The sequence below is a fragment of the Panthera tigris genome, chromosome C1, assembly GCF_018350195.1.
Source record: "Panthera tigris isolate Pti1 chromosome C1, P.tigris_Pti1_mat1.1, whole genome shotgun sequence".
NCBI classification, from domain to species: Eukaryota; Metazoa; Chordata; class Mammalia; order Carnivora; family Felidae; genus Panthera; species Panthera tigris.
The window spans coordinates 48066219-48087605 of record NC_056667.1 but is presented as its reverse complement, the minus strand read 5'-3'; the positions used below and the strand labels follow the sequence as shown (position 1 = coordinate 48087605).

The following is a 21387-nucleotide window of genomic DNA, read 5'->3' as shown; positions in this document are numbered from 1 at the left end:
GTTCAACGAATACCAGTGTCTTCGCCCTTCCCCTGCCTGTTTCAATTGCAAGAGGCTTCTCCCTTTTTTCAAATTCCTATGCAACTTGGCCCACATGTTATCTCCATCTTGTTAAATCGCTGTCTTCGCCACGGTAACTAGTACAGCACTCAGCATGTTGTTTATAAACAAACCCATTAACTAATGTATATAATCATCCATTTACTGAGTTAACTGCTGGGGTCTTAAGTTACACAGATGAATACGACCAGATTCCGCAGCTCACAAGAAGCTCACAGTCTATGTGGGGGAGACAGTAATGTAATCGTCTATTTAAGTGTTTCCATGTTATTGTCTATGTGGTACCTGTAATGACAGAGACAGGCACAAGGGAAAAGGCAATAGGCCGCATGCGTTAGGCTGGACAACAACAGCGTCACCCAACAGTAGAGCAGACAATGTACGAACCAGACCCACATGAGTCGGGCATATTAAATATATTTCACAGAATTGAATTGTGTGGGTTTTTCTTTACAACTCTGAGCTGTGAGAGGCCTGAATATAGAAGGCGAGTTGTTTTCACTCCTATTACTGACACTGGTGGGAGAGTCCCGACCCCTCCAGGCTTCACAGTGGTGAGTCACGGGCTGGTAACTTTTAACTCCCTAGGCTAAATTCAGCCCAGGGACCTGCAGCAAAACAGATCAATAATCCAACACATTCTACTTAAACAAAATATAAGGGCCGAGGCTTGTGCTAGACCTGTGCATGTGATTCAAAGATTTTCCATGTTTTCTATTTTTTGAAAATTTTTAATAATATTGCCTATGGCTAACTCAGTTAACACAGGCTTGGGTGACGCTATGAAAAGTAAGACAAGAGACAGGTGGAGTCAGACAGACCAAGGTTCTCAAAATTCTGCCAGACTAGCTGCCGGAGTCTAGGTAAGTCTCATCTCTCCCTTTACATGGCAGTGGTAAGAACATGCACAGCCGAGAGCTTGTGTCCACACCAAGCACTTGCCTCTATGAACACTTAGGTAGTGCCCAGCTTGTGGTGGGCACGCCAGATCGAAGAGCTCTTCAATGTTCTGCTTTTGAAACAAAAATTTTTAAATGTACTCTTTCAATTAGCCTGGATTTAATTTTGTTCTTCCTGGACTACAGACAGAAAAGTTTTGACTGTGACCAAACGGAGGTGAGGCTGCCCCTCCTGCCGTCTTTTAAGATCCCAGCGGTATAGCCTGTTGGGCTCATGGGAGGATACAGGCCCCCCAGGGGAGTCTGCTGAGCTAACTCAGTAGTGGTGGTGGTTGTGGGGAAATCTGTACCCTTACTAGTTCCTCGGGTGACTATGCATACTCAGCTTGAAAACCACTACAGTAAATAAATAAGGACAGAAGTCAGATAGTTTTTAAAAACACCTACACATCATTCTAAGTTTAAATTCAAAGACTTTTGTTTTGGATTCACCGCACTGTGAATTCAGTTTACTATGAATGATGGGAAATAATCTGAATAACCCATTCTTCCGTGTCACTCCCCCATCTATTTTCCATTCTCTGTCTCCCGTAAACAGTATTTTCTAACTAAAATGGGAACAGAGAAACCATGTGGGAACACGTGTCTTGCCACCAACAAAATGAGAGTGGAACATTTAGAAGTGTGGGCACAGAATTCCTTAAGGGCTCCCAGAGAATTCCCACCGGCTCAGACTACAGTGAATGCGGGTGAACTATGCGCACTCTCTGTTTGGACATGAAGCAAGGGACGAGATAACAATGTGAAGAGAAAGGAGTCGAGATAAAATTCCCTGCACAAAAGACAGTGGCAGAGATGAGAGGAGGTAGGAGACAGCAAAAAGTAGCACTGCCTGGTCTCAGACCCAGTGGATGGGGAACAATCACCTTGAGAGGGAGAAGTCAGAGATGGGGAACACGGTTTCCCTTCCAGCCACAATTCTGCAGGTTGGGTGAAGAGAAGTTGTTAACAGTGCAGTTGTTAACAGTGGAGTGGGCTTGCCCTGGCAGGGAGTGGGTCTTTCTTGAATCCCCAGAGCCTGGAAAAATATATGCCTGCTTAATTCTATTGACGTGAGCTTTTGCTTTAAGCTTCAAATGAGACGGTATCTTTTTTTTACTGGTCTTACTGTTCTTTTGGAGTATCATCCACTGGTATTAAAAATCATAGCTGCACTCCCAAAGGCAAACTCTTGCTGTAGGACACTTGACATAGTTTTCATATGACAATCAGTGCTGAGGAAGCTATTTGAATAGATAGGGTTGATCCAACTTAATTTTAGCATCCCAACTCCTTGGCTTGGAATTCAAGGACTTTTACAATGGAGTTTCTGACCGGGAAGAGCTAACACTGGATGGGCACTCACCATGTGTCAAGAGAAGCCCTCTATGCAACCACCCAAGGAGCCGCCATATGATTTGCATTCACAGAAGAGAAGGCTGAGACACAGGGAAGTGGTCTGCTAATAAGTGGCAACCTGGGACCTCCAGAGTCCACACCCTGCCGCACGGCTTCTGTCTTCCCCACTAGGTGCTGGACTCCTCCAGACAAAGGACTGAGTCCTCAGCACCTTGATATGCCCCATGCCCAGTGCAATAACTGAGACCAAGGGTGGGCCTAACATATATTTGCTCATTGAATTCGTCTCTACCTTCTTTCTTATACCATGAAATGTTCTCTCACTTCACTGAGGTCTGTGTCCCCAAATGTCGTCTCTTTGGACTCAACTTTCCAGAACTCTCTGTACTGGTAGCAACTCCTGACACTTTCCATTGTTTTGTATAAACCTTTCCTTCATAACACTTGGCAATGCCTGATACATACACATGCATGCCTATACACATACACACACACACACACACACACACACTCAAAGTAAACACACATATAAGGAGACACATGCATACACATGAGTACTTGTACACATACACTTACATATATGCAAACATACACCTATTCACAAGGCACACTTATGAACACATGCATAAGCACACACATGTACGCATATGTACAATACATGTGCACAGATGTGTGATACACGTGCATGTATATGAACACATGTGTGTGCAGAGATATGCATACATGCAGCACATACAAACACACCCATGTATGTTTATATGGTGGTTTATGAACTCCCCCAAAAGAATAAAAGCTGTATGAGAGTAGGACCTTGTTTTTGTTTGCCCCTATATCCAATACACCTACAACAAGCCCTCACACATAAAAGAAGGATGTCACATATTTGTTAAATAATGGAATGGAGGCGCCTGGGCAGCTCCGTTGGTTAAGTGTCCGAGTCTTGATTTTGGCTCAGATCAAGATCTCACGGTTCGTGGGATCCAGCCCTACGTCTGGCTCTGCACTGAAAGCATGGAGCCTGCTTGGGATTCTGTCTCCCTCCCTGTTTGCCCCTCCTCTACTCACTCCTGCATGCATGCTCCTTCTCAAATAAATAAATAAAACTTAAAAAAAAAATAAAAGAATCTTTAAATTTCTCTTGCCCGCTGCTATCATTCATAATGTGAATCTGTTGAGGTCACATTAATCACAGCTAAATATACATAGCCCCAGCAGGCATTGTTCTAAGTACTTTATAGATAATGGGTCATTTATTCTGAAAACAACTCTGTGAGGTAGGTACTATTATTTCCATTTCATAGATGGGGAAACTGAGGCACAGAGTGTCAGGTGACTTCCCGAGGTGACAAAAAAAGCAAGTGGAACCAGGATTTGAATCAGCTATGTGTTCTTAACTACTATACTGGGTTTCCTCCATATGTTTGATTTTCATGGTTTTCAGAGGCCAAATTCTTACATCAGAGTCACAGTACACAGCATAATAAGGACCAAGTTATGGAAAGCTGGAGTGGGAGCCATGTTGTGAACTGATATAACTGGAGACTACTGCGATTTTTCTATATTCCAAAAACTTTCCTTTCTTAGTTTTCTTCCAGACATCTACACTGGCTGCACAGTGCCATGAGACAAACCTCAAGATCCCCGGTGTGAGGAAATCAAAGACTTTTCCTCCCTGCTCTTCATAATGACTTATACGAATGGATGGTTAAGAGAAAACTGGAACGAGGAAATTAACCAGACCTATGGACCAATGATAAGGAAGCAACCAGCAGCGAGATGCAAGGCTGCCGCTGAGGGGTGATGGCTGGAGATGTGCATTTCCTCCCCAGCAGCTGCCGATGAGCAAGCCCTAAAGTAAACAGTGGTGCTCAGAAATGTTCCATGGATGTGGAGCACCGGGTGTTCAGTCCCTGTGCCATGAAAAACAGTGGACCCTCGGGGTAAGCCTACTCTTGCCCCAGTGACGCAAGTGATTAGACTCTGGGCCCCCAAACACTTTTCTAGCAATCTTCTGCCTTAGAATTTGGACTGTTCTCCTAACAGGTGGTTGGCAGGATCAGAACCTGGCTCTGGCTCTTCAGTGTGATCTTGTTTTGTTCCCAAGCCCAGCAAAGGAAACCAGCAACTTCTCTTTTCAGTCATATATGAGTACGTGGGATGAACAAACGGTAGCTTCCGAAAACCAGATAAACTCCTGAAGCTAATGAGTCGGTAAAGATCTGCTCGTCTTCGGGGGCTCTGAGCACAGGAACTCTTGCTGGGTCATGACATTCTGCTCTATTTACTAGGTAGTACTTGTTTGATGCAAAGACTGCACCAAGCCAATGTGAAGTCATGGGAAGAAACCCACAGATCAGGGTTTGAGTCTCAGATCCAACCCTTCCGATCCTGTAACCTTAGGCAAATCCCTTCATTCCAAGTGACCATTTGCTCAATGATTAAAGGAGGTAAAAATACCAGGTGGTAGTTTGAAACTGGAAAGTCACCACACAGACGAAATTCATACCAACATTAATTTTAACACGAATCACCAAAACCAGCAAAACTGATCAACAATATTCATATGCCCTTTAATATTACTGATCCCTCCATGATGCAGTCAAAAAATGGCTAGGCTGCTCCTATAAGCCTGGTCTTATTCCCCATGACTGATGGAGCCCTAGAAACCTATGCAGCTTTAAGTATTCATTATGAAGTCATTTCCCTACTCTGGGCCTCGACTTTCTCAACCACAAAATGGATCCAGAAACACACCTGTCTGGAAGAATGTGAAACAGAAGCTCTATCTTTTGTTATAGATACATATGTTGGCGTGAGTGTAGGCTCACATAAGGAAGCCAGGGCAGGTAGGAGAAAGCTCACAGTCCAAGAAAGCCTTGGACCTAGAACCCTACTCTATCATTTGTTAAAATGTCACCTTGAGCAAGTTATTGCACTTTGATTTCCCGATGCTACATTTGGAAAACAATGGCAGCTCCCTGCAAGGCTGGGATGTGATGGCAAAACAAAGCAACCTGCTCATAGGTGGCTTAGAACAAGTTTACTTATTTAACAGTCACCGGTAGCACGGACAGTAGCATTACGTGGGATACAACATATAAGATGGAATACACACATATACCACAATACATATACATGAGTATAGCCAAGCATATGTATACACATGCAATGCGGACACAACTGTATATGTATATGTACACATAACACACATAAACTGGGCGAATATGCCCATTCTTTTCCTGGCCTGGTTAAGTCTGGTTTTACTCCCTACAAATGATACAGTCCCTGACACCTGGAATCATTCCCTTTTCCTAATTTGGAGACTGTGTGGCCAAACAGGGCAAGAGGCACTGGCAGATGAATTAGGAGGCCCAATTTCTAACCTCAACTCTGACGGTAACTTGTCGGGGTAACCTTGGATGACTCACTGATTTTCTAGGCTTCCGTTTGCTCATCTGCAAATTGAAGAATTTGATGTAGAGGATCTCTGAGTAACCTTTCAGCTCAAAGCCTATATAATCACCCATTATCCAGAGGAGTGTGGACGTCAAAGTAAAGACGTTACCATTTCAGCACCGGCTGACGGCTGTACCTCCTGAGTTGCGAGGCACAAGGTGGGTAGGATGGGCTGAGCTGGCTGTGGCCCCAAGGCCCCGTAATCCCCCTCACTTTCTGACCATGGAGGAAAAGGCTGGTCTCCCAGCTAAGACCAGTGCTTCGCAGTCCAGAGGAACACAGCGCTCCAAGAGAGCCTCGAGGCCTGGGGACAGGAAACCCAAAACTACTATCCGCCCCTCTTTCCCCTCTGCCCCTCATTGTGGCTCCTGCAGCTGCTAAGGTCCGAGGCAGCAGTGGTTCTCATTAACCCAAACCTCAGCTTAAAACAATAAACTCGAACTCATATTACCAACTTCCTCCTCCATCCTCTGATTCACATCCAGGAACTCCCAGAGCTGCCCCTGCTCTGTGTGCTCAATGACACTGCTTTTCTCCTTCCAGATTCCCCAGCATGACTGTATCTGCTCCATGTAAGACATCCCCTCCATGTCTTACAGACGGGCTGCCTCTCTGGATCCACCTGGATATGCTCCCTCCTGCCTGGCTCTGGGCCCGAGCCTGGGCCTGGCTCCTCAACAGCGCCGGTTTGGTCTGATTTGTCTACTTGGCAGACGCACATCACCACTGCTTCTGACCCTGTGTGCCCAGTGCCGACTCGTCCCGCAGGCTGTCGCCTCTGGGTACCGGGAGACACCTTCTGCCTCATAACCAGCTTCCCGGGTCCTGCCTGATGTTCAGACTCAGAATCCACGGTGCGGTAGGGCCTGGGAATAGGTTTGTTTGTTTTCTAAAGATTCCCCACTCAGATTTAGCCATCTCTGTTTAACTTTTCAAAATCCTCTCAGTTCTTATAGTAATCAATTCACTGATTTACTGAGGACTGACTGACTGACACTGTGGGTCCTATACCAGATGACGGGCATTGGAAGGTGCGTGTGATTTGGTGAGAAATCTGAAATAGATGCAAAGTGTTGCAGATGGGGAGGGATTCAGTTTTCCTAAGAGTGGGGTTAACCTTGGAGAAGTCTCTATGGGGGAAATAACGTTAAGGTTGAGTGCTGTCGCCTAAGTGGGACCGCCCAGGTGGCAAGGAGAGACCACCCCATAGAGAGCCAACAGCAGGAGGAAAAAAGGCAAGGAGGCAGAACGTGCATGATGTGTGGAAAGAGGGCGGGTGGCTGGTGTGGCTTGTCTCTCAGTAAGACGGATGGGGTAGCAGTCGCCTTGTACCCCGTGCTCTTCACTCTTCACCTCTGTTTTCTTACCTCATAGCTGTTTTCACTTACGAGTTAACTGCACAAAATACATGTTGACAAACTACTAATATATTAGCAAAACACTGACTCGGGGCTGCATTTTGGCTTCCACGGAAGTGAGCTGGTGAAGAGAAATAACATCACTGAGGGTGTTTCAGTCTAGAGCAGGCCTCTCATCCTCTGCCCGACTGACCGGAGACCCACGGCAGGTCATTCTTTGTTGTGAGGCCGTCCTGAGTATCATAGGATGTTCAGCCACATTCCCGGTCTCCACGTGCCAGTCTGACAACCAAAATCTATCTCTAGACATGGCCCAGTGTCCCCTGGGGTAGGGGTAGGGTTAAAATCATCCCTGGTTGAGAAGCACCGGTGTAGAGAAACAGGAGAGCTTTCAGACTCAGACTCAAGCTCAAATCTTGCCAGGACACAAATTACGTGATTATGGAAATGTTCTGCTTAGAACTGGAATTTCTTCATGTACAAGATGGGAAATAACCTCTACCTAGTAGGATTATTGGGAGGGACAAGAGATAAAGTAGGTAAAGGCAAAGGGTCAGGCCAGAGTATTTAGCACAGAGAAGGCAGTAAAAATGGTCAAAATAGTAGAGGTACTGATAAGAGTAGTGGTTCCAATATATATATATTTTTTAAATTAACAATGCTGATGTTGTCACTGCTGGTGTTATGAGGAATAAAGCCTAAGTGAAGTTAAAAAGACACAATGAATAAATAAGTTCTACTTTGCCGAGAAGCCATAATAGGGCAAGAAATGTTATGATTCCATTAGCAGACACCACATCCTCTAGGAATCCTTTTACGGTTCTTCTAGTCTCAATTCGAGGTATAATCTACATTCTTCTGAGGCTCTCCACACTTGGTACATATAACTATCATTGTTTATTTAATGTTTATTTTCTCTACTAGACCACAGATTCCCAGAGGTCCAATTCTCTCTCATATCCACCTGATGCTCCCATCAACTAGCAGTTGGTCATCAATAAAAATTTATTAAAATACTTTTTTTTAATATTGGTTATTTGCTCAAATGGCATTTTTAAGGGTCAAATTCAAAGGATCCCCTTTTAATAGATACACCATTCCATATAGCACAGTAATTAGAAGGTGAGCTCTAGGGAGTGCCTAGGAGGCTCGGTTGGTTAAGCATCCAACTCTTGATTTTGACTCAGGTCATGATCTCACAGTTGATGAGACTGAGCCCTGCACTGGGCTCTGTACTAAAAGCACGAAGCCTGCTTGGGATTCTCTCTCCTTCTCTCTCTCTGCCCCTCCCCGGCTCATGCTCGGTCTCTCTCTCACAAAATAAATACACTTTAAAACGAAAAGAATGTGAGCTCTGGAATCAGAAGGAGTAGATTTAAATGATTTACCACTTATTGTGTGGCTCTGGGTAAGTCAGGTAGTCTCTGTGAGCCTCACTGTTTTACTTGATAAATGGGAACACGATAGTAGTGTATATATATAAAGTGGCTTTGAGAATCAGTGCTGCTTCTGGACCACTGACAATGGCATATTCTAGCTCACTGGAATAAACTAGAACTGCTACAGGAGGGCATGCATCAGAAGCTCTTTTTGTAAGGCTAGGTGAACCAATTCTTCTGCTATTGAAAAAAAGCAAGAATGGAAGAAAGGGAAGGAAGGAAGGAGGGAGGGAGGGAGGGATTCAAATGTCCTCATTTTGGTTTGACTCTGCAACTCCGATGAACAATTTATGCTAACTCAACACCTGGCAAAAAATCCAGTATCTGGAAACAAAGAGCAATGCTAAACCTAGGCACAGAGTCTGCTAACATGATGGGACACAAATGATATCAATTTCCACAGGGAGTGCTCAAAACTCTCTTGCTTCATGGAGAACTGAGCCTGGTACGCCTGCCGCGTAGGGATAATTGCCTCTGTAATGAGAAGTTATGCTCTCTCTCAGTTGTAACATCCATCCCTCAGGGAGGAAAAAACACTCATTTATTCACTCAGTCATTCACTAAACATGCATGTGTTAGGGGTCCTCCATATGCAAAGCACTGTGCGGGTTGCTGGGATATATGGATGAAGTGACACAGTATTTTCTCTCAAAGAGCTTACAACTGGTGAATGAGAGCAAGCTGTACACACAAAACTGGGTGACACATGCAGTAAAATGGAAGCAAGTCCAAGATACACAGGGGAAGAGGAAGGAATGCTTAAGTCAGCTAGAGGGAGTCAGGGAAGGCTCCTAGAGGAGGTGAATCAACCGGATTCAAGATCTGAGGGATAATCAGAAGTTTGTGTGATACACAGAACAACTGAGAGAAGGGGAGCCTGAGACAGAAATCGGCTTGTTATTGCCTTTCAGGACAGCTGGGGTGCTGGAGCCAAGAACAGACCTGGAACAAAGTTAATACTATTTTTATAAGCTAGAAAAATATCAGCAGCAGGAGCCCTGGCCAGAACCACCCCCGCAAAGAGCAAACAAAGCTAGTCCTATCTTCTGGCTGTCTGCTGCAGAACTTACTAACCAGCACCTTAAGAACAAAATGTTCTTTAATCTTTGATTTTTATTCCCACAAAGTCCTTCCTCCTCTTTTTCCAGAACTGGAAAAAGCAGGGGTTGAATGTTACTTGCCTCTTTGATCTTCATCCTCCTGTCCCAGGCTCCCTTGAGAATGAGAGCCCAGGGAGATTTCTCCAAAGCAGAGGGCTGACCCCTCCTATCAGTCAGAACGGAGGGTCCAAGGTAGGTCATGCCGGGTCAGCCCGTGAAGGGGCCATAACTGTCGAAGCCTGTTTGAGGGAGGCTTGGATGGCCTCCAATTCTGACCTCCAAAGCTGAATTCTTAACCTGACATTCAGCAACCTCTTAACATGGAGTTCATTTACCCATTTCTTGAGACTGCTTCTGATCTCAACCTGTACAAGATCGAAAGCATTGAATCCTGCATTCTGTTCCCAAGTGCCAGGCAAGGAGAATCAGGGCACATTCAGGGAAGACTGACAGAATCCAGAAGTCTGAGGTTCTTCTCCAACTGCCTGTCCAAAAAGAAGACCACTGTCCTGGTACACACCTTACTACAACAGTAACTCAGAGAACTTTCAATTTAAAAGCTTTTACTTTGGTCAGGCGTTGTGATTTCAGAGTGAGAAAACCAAAGAGAGAAGCCTCATTATTATGTGCTTACTATGTGCCAGCTGCTTTACCTTCGCTGCTTTTCTGCTTTACCAATGCTCTTAACAACCCTGGTGGGGGGGGGGGGGGCGGTGGGGGGGCGCATTGCTATCTCTTATTGCAGAAGAGGAAACACAGGAGTGAAGAGAGAGAGAGAATATTTGGCCCAAGGTACACAGGTAGAGGGAGTAAGAATTTAAACTCACATCTTCAGACTCCACATTCAGTTCCCTTATTAGAGCATCATAACAACAGTGGTCTCCAACCAGTATTGTTAAGCAATAAACACGCAGGTCGGGAAAGAACAGCCAGAATTTTCTCTTCGGAAAGAGTGGCACTCTGTCTGCTCTGTTCACCCTATAACCCCCCAGCGACTAGACCAGTAATTGGCAGGTTTGCAGGTACTCAGTATGTCTCTTTAGTGACTAGGCAGCTGGGTGCATCAATGACCTTCTCAAGACTCTCAGGCCTGCACAGGGCACCGGCAGGGTGAGAAACAAGAGGCAACGTTTGCTTCCAGGCCTCCTCTCTTCACCAGACATCCTAATTCTGTCATGACTGTAAGAGGAGAGGAGGACGCATAAGAAAGTATACGAAGGATAAAACTTGGTCAAAATTATGATCTTGACTGTCTTGAAGTTGCTGAGAAGCCCCCCTTCCTGTGCCCTTCCAGCCACCACCAGCCCCTAAGCTCAGCCCTTAAAGAATCCAAGGCCCTTATTCTACCTTTCCACGTAAAGAGCTTACTTTTGGAAAACATAAGGGAAACTCATTAACTGAAGAGTATTAAAAGGATCAAAAAGCCTGAGTTAAAGCTTCGAAGGGTAAAATTCCCGTCACAGAACCATCTCTGATTTAGGAAAAGAGGGAGGTCCCTCTAATGGCCTGGATTCCTCCCCGTGGAGCTCCCACACTTTGAGTGTCTACAAATAGCAGGTACCATATGGGGCACAGCAAGTGCTGGGCAGCAGTGAAAAAGGGTGCTTTGGTTCGTCCCTTAGGGAGGTCTGGGGATCTGACAAGGAACCTGGAGTCCTGAAGCCCCTGCAAGGTGCAGGCTTTCTTTCAGCAGGCAGTGGTCCAAGCCAAGTCCTTATCACCTGGCTGGGGGTGGATGGTTGAAACGAATTGAAAAAGCATGATAATTGAAAAAGCACGATGGAGAAAGCTTCCCTGGCCTCAAACATGACACAGGATGTCAGGATTACAAGGGGACAGGAAAACTCCCTATCTATGTAGATCCCGAGTTCTTTCTGTGCCTGCTCAAAATCATGCCACTCCCATCAAAAGAACACACTGAAAAGGGAGAGAAACACCCTTTCCTACACTCAGTATTACCTGCCTGCCATTCCACCGACCCACAGGTACTACTGGCTGCTTATAATTTCTCAGGCATTGTGTTAGATCCTGGACACATAAAAGCGAACAAGGCAGACACATTCATAAACTGATAAGCACTACCCTGCTCCGGAAGTCCATGGACTACGTAGAAGAATCAGATACTGCTTGTTATCCTGTTGCATAAGGAAACATTAACTTCCACTCTACAGGTTAAGGCCATTTCACCTTATTCTTGCCTTAATATGACTGTATTCATTTAATAAATTTATCAAGCACTTATAGGAGCCTGATCCAGGGCTCAGCATAGGTGATACAAGAATAATAATATAATGCCCTCACGGAGCTCAGAGTCGACTGGAAAAGACAAGCAGATAAATGAGTAATTACAACCCAGTGTGATTATTTCTCTGTTAGGGATAGATAAAAGTGTTGAAAGAAGTACAACTCTGGAGAATCTTACAATAAATCTGAGTGTTCCATGGAAGGTTATGCAAAGAACAAAGCGTCTGCTATGAGTCTTCAATTTCAAGTAGACATTAGGCAGTGGGAGAAGGAGAGGACCAATAAACCAATCTGGGAAGAGAAATACACATGCATTTATACAAACTGGATTCTGGGAGCACAAGTCCATTTAAGTATTTGAAAGATAACTCTTGGTTCTAACACAAAGTATGGACTAGAATATATTTCAAAACTCCTTTGACTATGATCCAAGGTAAGAAATTCATTTTCTTCATGGTCCAGTGTCCACGTTCACTACACATAAAATATAAACATAAGTCCCATAAAAACAGTGTTGACCCTTACTATGTGAGATGTACTCTGATGTTTTCTACTCCAGTTGATTCTACTCTGAAAATCCAATGGTCATGACCTACCGAATTGATAGCATGAAGTCTTAGCCATAATTAAAAAAACAAAAACACTGTTAGAAAGAAAGTCTAGGGAAAAATATGACTATAGTGGAAGTGAGAGAGATTGAGAATTGAAGAGGAGAGAGGAGAGAGGAGAAACGAGAGAGGAGAGGAGAGGAGAGGAGAGAAGAGGAGAGGAGAGGAAAAAGAAAAAAGAAAAGAGAAAAGAAAAGGAAAGAAAAGAAAAGAAAAGAATAGAAAAAAGAAAGAGACAAGAGGGAAGGGGGGGGGAAGGGAAGGGAGGAAGGAAAACTGTAATAAGGATGAAGAAAGGGGTAAGAGTCATCAACACCTTCCTGTAGTCCTTGTCTCACTGCCCGCCTTCCTACTAAAACTTATGGAGAAGACACACTGGTTTGGCTTAGTTTTAAATTCACCGTCCCCAAGCACCATGTCTAGGACACATTTAAGTGTTCAATGGGCCTTTGAAATAATAAACGCCTGAATGCCAGATGTGAGAATTATTTAGGAGATAAAATCAAGACTGCACCCACCTAACTGGATATAGAATATAAACCAAAGTATGAAAATAAATCCATTAGACTTGTGAGGGTTTCAGAGTACCTTTAGAACAAACTGTACAGGTAAGTGTACCACCATCATACGTGCTAGCTGAAGCGCACACATCTCTTTCAAATTCTCCGTAAACCAAAGAACCATCCAGATATTGATTCAGGCCATTTTTTTTGTTATTCTGTACTGAAAAAATTAACAAGATTATAAATACTACATTTGATTAAAAGTTTGATAATTCTATCCAAATGACTAACTGTAAAAAGGCTTTTCCTGGGGCACCTGGGTCACTCAGATGGTTAAGCGTCCAACTTCAGCTCAGGCCATGACCTCGCGGTTCGTGGGTTCAGGCCCTGTGTCGGGTTCTGTGCTGACAGCTCGGAGCCTGGAGCCTGCTTCGGATTCTGTGTCTCCCTCTCTCTCTGCCCCTCCCTTGCTTGTGCTCTCTCGCTCTCTCACTCTCTCTCAAAAATAAATGTTAAAAAATTAAAAAAAAAAAAAAAAAAAAGACTTTTCCTTACTATACCTGGAACCACCAGCCCTTGATCCCTGCTTTAAAAACAGGAAAGGAGTGTCTTAGGTTCCAAGGAATATTCCGTTTGAACACAGTGTTGGTCATGGACACAGGGTGGGAGGTTACCTAGGCCTCCTGCGTGGGCATCAATAAGTGAGGCTGCCACCGCAATTCCAGCAGGAAGTCCAAGGTCTCTGGCTGCCTCTGGTGTGAGCCCATTTCCAAGAGAAGCTCCAGGAGGCAGTACTTGGTTTCCTGAGTAGACATGAGAAACAACAAACACCTGTCAGTTTGAAAAACACAAAAGCAAACACAGGGTTTTCTTAAGGGAACCTCTCTGCTCCCGCCCCTCTCTTCTGCATTTTCTCAACCTCATGAAGATAAAAACCATGCACCCACAAAGAGTCCCTTTGCTCCTTTGGTGACTTAGGTGTATGTCCTTGGTTCCCGTGGGTCACGCTCTGGGGTACTTTACAAAATCAAGAGCTCTAAGGTACCTTTCAAATTGGAGAAAGATTCCATTCACGGGAAATTCCAAAGATATAAACACAGTGGCCTCTTAAAGACCAGTTAAAACAGTCAAACTGTTCCAAACGGGCTTCCTAACACAGCAGCAGCCCTAACAGCATACCTTACGCACACATACACATCCATACACAGTCCTGGGTTAACATATATTCCTAAGGAAGTTGAGAACCTTTACTTGTGTAGTTGCTTCCTGTCAGAGGATAAGGGAGGGAATTATTTTGTTCCAATAAAAAAAAAATCTCTTCAAAGTTTTTCTCAGTTGGAAACGAGAGCCCAGTCTAAACCTTGCAAACTTAACAAGGCTGCTACTTGCACAACCACAGAATACAATCTGAATGGTGTTCTTTGGAGTTGTGCAATGCAGCGACCCTGATATTTCAAGTGACCTTGAATTCCTGCAGTCAGTCAGGCCTTCAGTTAAGAATTTATTGATTGTCTTGCTTTGTGTGGGTGCTGTGGCGCTGTAAAAGGCAGTCCTTGCCCCCAACCTAGTTAGGGAGATGAGATCAGGACACAAGGAGCCATGTAAGTCAGAACAGAATGAAGAAATCCATCTGTTCTCAGGTGTTTAGCAGAGGCTGAGTCCTCCCCCTCCCCTTGCCAAGAAATTCATAATTAGTGTTTGTGCACCGCAAGGAGGGGGTTGGGGGAGATCCACATATATGCTAAGACCTCTCTGAGCTCCAAGATTCTAAGATTCTGAATGTATGCTCAGTAATTTGCTTGATGCTAAGATACCTACCACTTGTTCATTGTTCCACGGAGCCCCAGGGCTAGGCTGAGGTGCTGCAGGACTTTTGGGGTCAAGGGGAAGGTGGGGGTTGAGGGAGGCAGAGGGTGAATGGCTCACCAATCTCCTTTAATTGGAAACAAAAAACCCTCCACAACACCATTTTTATCCATTTTAGGTAATGAGCTTCACCTATAAATGAATTTGGAAAAAAAAAAGTCTGCTAAGAAAATCAAGAGGAAGAAGACTGAAACCACTGCAATGCATCCTGGAGCTTCACTGTCCAATTTGGTAGCCGCTTGGCATGTGTGGACTAAACGCTTGAACTGTGGGCTGGAAGAACTCAAGGACCTTAATTTTCCACTTACTTTCACTTTAACTCATTTCAATTTAAAAACTGACACTCAAGTCAGCTACTGAAAAACTTTTTAAGGATGTTTGAAACCACTGTGGCGTGCAAATCTACTTTTTGAATGCTGAGGACATCTAAATCAAATATTTACAATGAAGTTTTAGTGTATGTATTAGGAGGTACTAAGCAGAAAATATGCATCAGATGTCAAAAACTTTGTATGGAAAAAAATAAATGTAAAATATTCATCACTTTTATATCAAATGCATGTTGGAATCCTATTTTGGACATATTAGATTATATTACATTGAAATTAATTTCACCTATTGCCTTTTACTTTAATGTGGCTACTAAAAAATTTTAAACTGTGTGTGTGTGGCTCATATTATATTTCTATAGGACAGCTCTGGTCTGGAAGACAAAATCAAGATGCTCCAATGTTGGGGCAGAGAGAAAGGAGAGCTTCTAGCCTGCTTTGAATACCTAAGCCAGCAGAATCCTAAAGGAGAGTGGTGCCCTTCAAGGTAGACAATCTGTCTCTGGACACTATGTGGAGTATGTCACTGTATCTAGTATCTAGCACATAAAAGACAGCATTTGCCTTTACTGAGCATTTCTGTGAGAGAGACAGTGCTAAGGATTTGCTATGCATTTTCTCAGTTCATTGTCACATAATGCCACAGATGGATGGGGAAAGTCAGGTTTATGAAGGGAAAGTAAGTTCCTTCGAATCATACAGCTTAAATGTTGGGAGTACAGGCCATAGATTCCACTCCAACCGATGCAAACCTGTGCTCTTATTGGTTAAATTACATATTGGTGGATCTGTTTTTAAAAAATTTTAAGTGAAGAAAACAAGAGAAGAAATGACTAAAGAAACAAGAGAAAACAATTTTTTTTTAAATTTTTTAATGTTTATTTATTTTTAAGAGAGAGAGAATATGAGCAGGGGAGGGCAGAGAAAGAGGAAGACACAGAAACCGAGGCAGGCTCCAGACCGTGAGCCGTCTGCATAGATCCCCACGTGGGGCCTCTAACTCATGAGCCATAAGATCATGACCCGAACCGAAGTCAGACATTTAACGGACTGACCCACCCAGGCGCTCCAAGAGAAGTATTTTTAGAACAAACATTATGTAGGTTTAAAAAGTAGCATCATTTGGGGGCTCCTGGGTGGCTCAGTTGGTTAGGCATCCGACTTCAGTTCAGGTCACAATTTCACGGTCTGTGGGTTCAAGTTCCGTGTCGGGCTCTGTGCTGACAGCTCAGAACCTGGAGCCTGCTTCCGATTCTGTGTCTCCCTCTCTCTCTGCCTCTCCTCCACTCATGCTCTGTCTCTCTTGCTCTCAAAAATAAAACATTAAAAAAAATAAAGTAGCATCATTTGGAAGTCATGCTCACTACCTTCAGATTTTTTTAAAGGGTTAATTTTGATAGGAAAGTAAAAATGGGAATGGTTTCACCTTCTTCCCGACCTTCACAAACATAAAGGCCACGATTTTCATTAAAAAAAAGGTTCTGGACAGAAGGAGGATTAACAAGATGGGGAACTCTTGTAAATCTTCTGGGCAGCAGGTCAGAAAGAACCCTGGGCTGGCCAGGTACAAGGGAGTCCAGGGTTTGCAGCCAGATCTAGGTTCAAATCATATGCTGGTGGGCCACAGGTAGATTTCTCAGCACAGGCAGCATCTTGAGCAAAGGCCAAGAAACATGGGAGACTGCCAAAAAGGCTGAGTAAAGTGGAACAGAACCCTGGCTGGGACCCAGCAGGGGGCGGAAGGAGCAGATAAGGTTGGAGATGGAAGCAGGGACAAAACAGACACTGTAATCCAGACTCAGGTGTCTGAACTTCATCATGAAGATCACGGAGGGCCCCTGGAGGAACAGTAAGCCAGGCAGTGAGGTGACTGGATTTAAGCATTGCTATAGATCTCTTGGGCAGCATGGCAGAAGACAGAAAGGGGTTAGGGAGAACAGTTGTGAAGCTATTTCAGGAAGAGAGAAGATATGAACCTTCATCAAGGTATGGGCAAGAGAGTCGCAGGGACAGGTATGTGCAACAGAAGAGATTTTGTGAAGCAGCAAGTTACAGGTCATGGCAGTTGCCTGGATATGGGAAATATGGCTGATAGAGAGACGCCGGCTTGGATCCCTGTTAAGGACAGACTTGCAGCCCAGTAAGGGCAGTAAGGGCAGCAGACAGCTTCCAGCTGCCAGCTCCTTCAGGCTGCTGTGCCAAAGGACAGCCACACCTGATGACTTAGCAGAGACAGAGCAGAGGGACTGTGATGGCACCACTCACTCCAGAGCACTCTGCTGGGCTGGGCTGGGCAAGGGGCATGGGACTATATCACGGCTCAAATTCTCCCTCTGCCCCATTCTCCTCTCCTCACCTTCTTGTCACAGATGGCAACCCCTAATAATTTGAGAGAGACCCTCAAATCTGTCTCAGCATCTGCTGCCGGAGAACCCAACCGGGGGCAGTAGGCCAGGCCTTCTCCCCAGCCCACTGGTCCAGGAATGAAAATAAATATGCACAAAGCTTAACATCCTCCTTTGAACTGGAACACAGCCTTCAGGAATAGTCCATCTGGGCCCAAAGCAGGAAGAAGTTTTGTTTATTTAGAGACCGAAAACAAACAGCTTGGCGTAAGAGAAGATGATGGAAAAGGTGGGAATCTCTGAGAAATCACCCCATCAGATCATGCTTTAGGCTTACCAGCCAGGGTTACATCTGAGGGACTGGTGGAGCTGTCAGAAGCAAGCTTTAGTGCGCCTGGACAACTTTTCTGGAAATAATCCTCCTTTCGGCTCTTCCTTGACCATAAAATTAAGTTAATCACAGCATCCATTTTCCCAGACTTAATCAAGACCTCACAGCCTCACCACTGGCTGTCTCTCCTAGCCTCTGTTCAGCCATTCATCCACACAGCTTCACAAACATTCAAGAACAATGGTGGCCCCATATAGTTTTGCCCACCCTGTGGCAACATTGAGGTGCCGGGGTGTATGTGAAAGAGGCACCTCTGAGACTCACACAGTGGTCTCTGCTAACCAAGGCTCTCAGCCCCTCAAACAGTGCTCTGCAGGTGAAATGTACATGGTATTCCGAGAACGCCAAGGAAGGAGGGGACTGTGAGTTGGCCCTGGGAGTGCAGGAAATCAAGATGAAGGTGACATTTGAGCCTAGTCTGGTAAGACAGGTGGCGGATTGCTGGTTTCAGAGCTAGAATGCTCAGGGGAAATGGATGCCATTAGAGCAAAAAGCCGTTCACTGCAGGCAGCCCCGAGGGGCACAGAGGCAGTCAGTATGTTGGCAAAAAGGGCACCAGGGAGGAGCCGTGAAGTGGGGACCTCAGGCAAGGCGAGGAGCTCCAACTAAGGCAATGAGGCCCTGCCAGCCAATAGCTCTGAGCACTTAGATTTGTTTTTTAAGAAGATAAACCTGCAGTGGGGAAAGGCTAGAATAGGAAATAGTTTTTTATCTGTAAAACAATCAAGCCAACTGAAAAATGCAGGCTGCAAAACATTATGTAGAGTATGACTTCATTTTAAGAAGAACAACAAAGAGGGTAGATGGACTATTTGTAAAAATACATTCCTAGGGGGAAAGAAAGAAAATTGCTTCTTCCTGGATGAAGAAGTTATTATTTTTTTTTCTTTTTACCAACCTATACTTTCTAACTGTTCTGCCTCGAACACACATTTCTTGTGTAATTTTTTTTATAGGTGTTTTTCCCTTTAAATCAGGGTAAATAAATGAGGGCACATGTATTCAGAAAATTCCTACAAAGCCACTAAAATGAATGAGGAAGAATCAGGGTCTGAATTCGGAAAGAAGTTCAAAATACATTTAGCAAAAACATCAAGACACAGAATAGTGTTCACAGTGTGATACCATTTGGGCATTTTATTCAAGTACACAAGAATGGAAGCATGTATATTTCCAGAAAAATCCTAGAAAAACATGCAGAATGTTGTTAAACAGCAGGGATGGGGACCCAGCGTAGGACACTCTTCTCTAGGATTTGGGCTTCCTCTATACCGTGACCTTAAATTTCTTTTGTGATCAAAACAAACTAGACTAAGTTAAAAGAAAAGCAAAATTAAGAAGAATACCGTGCACCTTTTCCAAACCCTGTTCCTCAGCCTGAAGGCAGGAGAGGCCCAAGGACAAGGACACTTCAGCTATTTTCTTGGTTTGGCTGGCTTCTGTTCCTGTGAACACACTCTCATGTTGGGGTATAAAAAAGCAATCGCTCTGAGGGTTCGTGGGCTCATGTCCACTGAACTCTTATTCAGACGGGCAGATTCAGTGCGAGTGGTCAAAAGCTGGAGCCTACAATTATCTGGTGGTTGCGGTCCCTCCTCACAGGCAGGGGCTACTATTACACCAAATCTTTCCCTACCAGTTTTTCAATTATCTATGACTAATGAGCACTTTGGGAACAGTTTCAGACACACACATAATCCTCTTTCCTGACGTCAGCAGCAGAAATTAATGACTGTGTGGATTGCTGAGAGACAGAAAATGCATTATAATGGTCAACAGAACTGTTATCCTCTCCAGGAAGAGGGAGACGGGGGAGGGGTGTTGTATTAACTGGAAGGTTCAGTGTTTCTCTGTATTTCTACAAATGGGGATGAAACCCAGGGGAAGAGTGGGCTCAAAGTCCTTGGAAATGTCAGAAAGAGGTCTGGGCATGGGCAGCATGAGACCCTGGTTCCTCTGTGTTTGCCACTAAGGGCACTGGTTCCTGCTCAGTTTTGCCAAGGTCAACAGGCCAACTGGACTGGCTGGAACAGTGCTCTCACCTGTCCTGCCAGCAGAGAGGCTCTCTGAGTGCTGCGGGACTGAATCCACTGTCAATCTGGTTTAGGAGTGGGAGAACAAAAACAGAATTATCCTTTTGTACTCTCCAGTGATAGGCTGGAATTATCTTAAGAGCATGTGGTGGTGTATGTAAGTTTGCTGTTTCATGCAGGCATAGTATGGGCATGATTTTAAAGATGGTTACAACCTGCTCCAACTCTGGTTGAGCTCCCAAATTAGCATGAACCCTCCTCAAAGAAAACAATACCATCATGTGTATATGGCTGCCAGTAGACTGGTTATTGATACTTTTAAAAGAGCTGAGGGGTGCCTGGGTGGCTCAGTCGATTAAGCGTCTGACTTTGGCTCAGGTCATGATCTGGCGGTTTGTGGGTTCGAGCCCCGTGTTGGGCTCTGTGCTGATGGCTCAGAGCCTGGAGCCTGCTTCTGATTCTGTGTCTCCCCCTCTCTCTGCTCCTCCCATGCTCATGCTCTGTGTCTCTCTGTCTCTCAGTAATAAACAAACATTAAAAAAAAATTAAGGGGCGCCTGGGTGGCTCAGTCGGTTAAGCGGCCGACTTCGGCTCAGGTCATGATCTCACGGTCCGTGAGTTCGAGCCCCGCGTCGGGCTCTGTGCTGACAGCTCAGAGCCTGGAGCCTGTTTCAGATTCTGTGTCTCCCTCTCTCTGACTCTCCCCCGTTCATGCTCTGTCTCTCTCTGTCTCAAAAATAAATAAACGTTAAAAAAAATTAAAAAAAAATTAAAAGAGCTGCCAATATTAGGGGCTTGAGCAATACCCAGCACCTAAATTCCTCTGCAGAGACCTCGGTTTAGACAGGTTAGAGCAGGGAGCTTTCTGGAACCAAAACTGATACAAGACTGACAGAAGAACATTCTGGTAATTCTTGCTCCTGCAGAGGAGTCACATACACCCAGAACTATTCACTCAACCAGAGAAATTAACATAAAACTTAAACCTGATATGCCCCGCTATCTGTTGAAAGACATCTTCCAAAGTATTGCCTTTCATTAGCCTCCTAAAAATGACCTCACTTTAACTAGGAATTAAACTCTACTTTAAATTATTGACTAAATGTGAAACTTTCTGATTCATTCGTTATTTATTACAGAAATGTTGACTGAGTACCTACTATGTGCCAGGCACTGCTGTAATGCAGAAAATGCATTAAGGAACAAGACAGAGAAGTTCTCTGCCTTTACTTACAGGGCTTACTTTCAGTAGACATACAATTCCCATCCAATACCTCTTCTGAATTATATCTTGTAAATATTTTATATTGTAACCTCTTCTACGGTTTGGGCTATTATTTATAAATCTTTATATCCCG

At 44.4% G+C, this 21387-nt stretch overlaps 1 protein-coding gene across 10 annotated transcripts in view; it reads right to left on the bottom strand.

The window, feature by feature from the left end:
• The window catches only part of FGGY (FGGY carbohydrate kinase domain containing), a 417204-nt gene that overhangs the window by 204333 nt on the left and 191484 nt on the right, over nucleotides 1–21387 (bottom strand). For 9 of the 10 annotated variants that reach the window (XM_042997390.1, XM_042997395.1, XM_042997397.1 and 6 more), the window contains one exon: nucleotides 13740–13868. The exons of the other annotated variant lie outside the window; for it this stretch is intronic. In XM_042997390.1, coding sequence (XP_042853324.1) covers nucleotides 13740–13868 — 129 coding nt within the window. The remainder of the gene's footprint in view (nucleotides 1–13739; nucleotides 13869–21387) is intronic. 10 annotated transcript variants of the gene reach the window in all.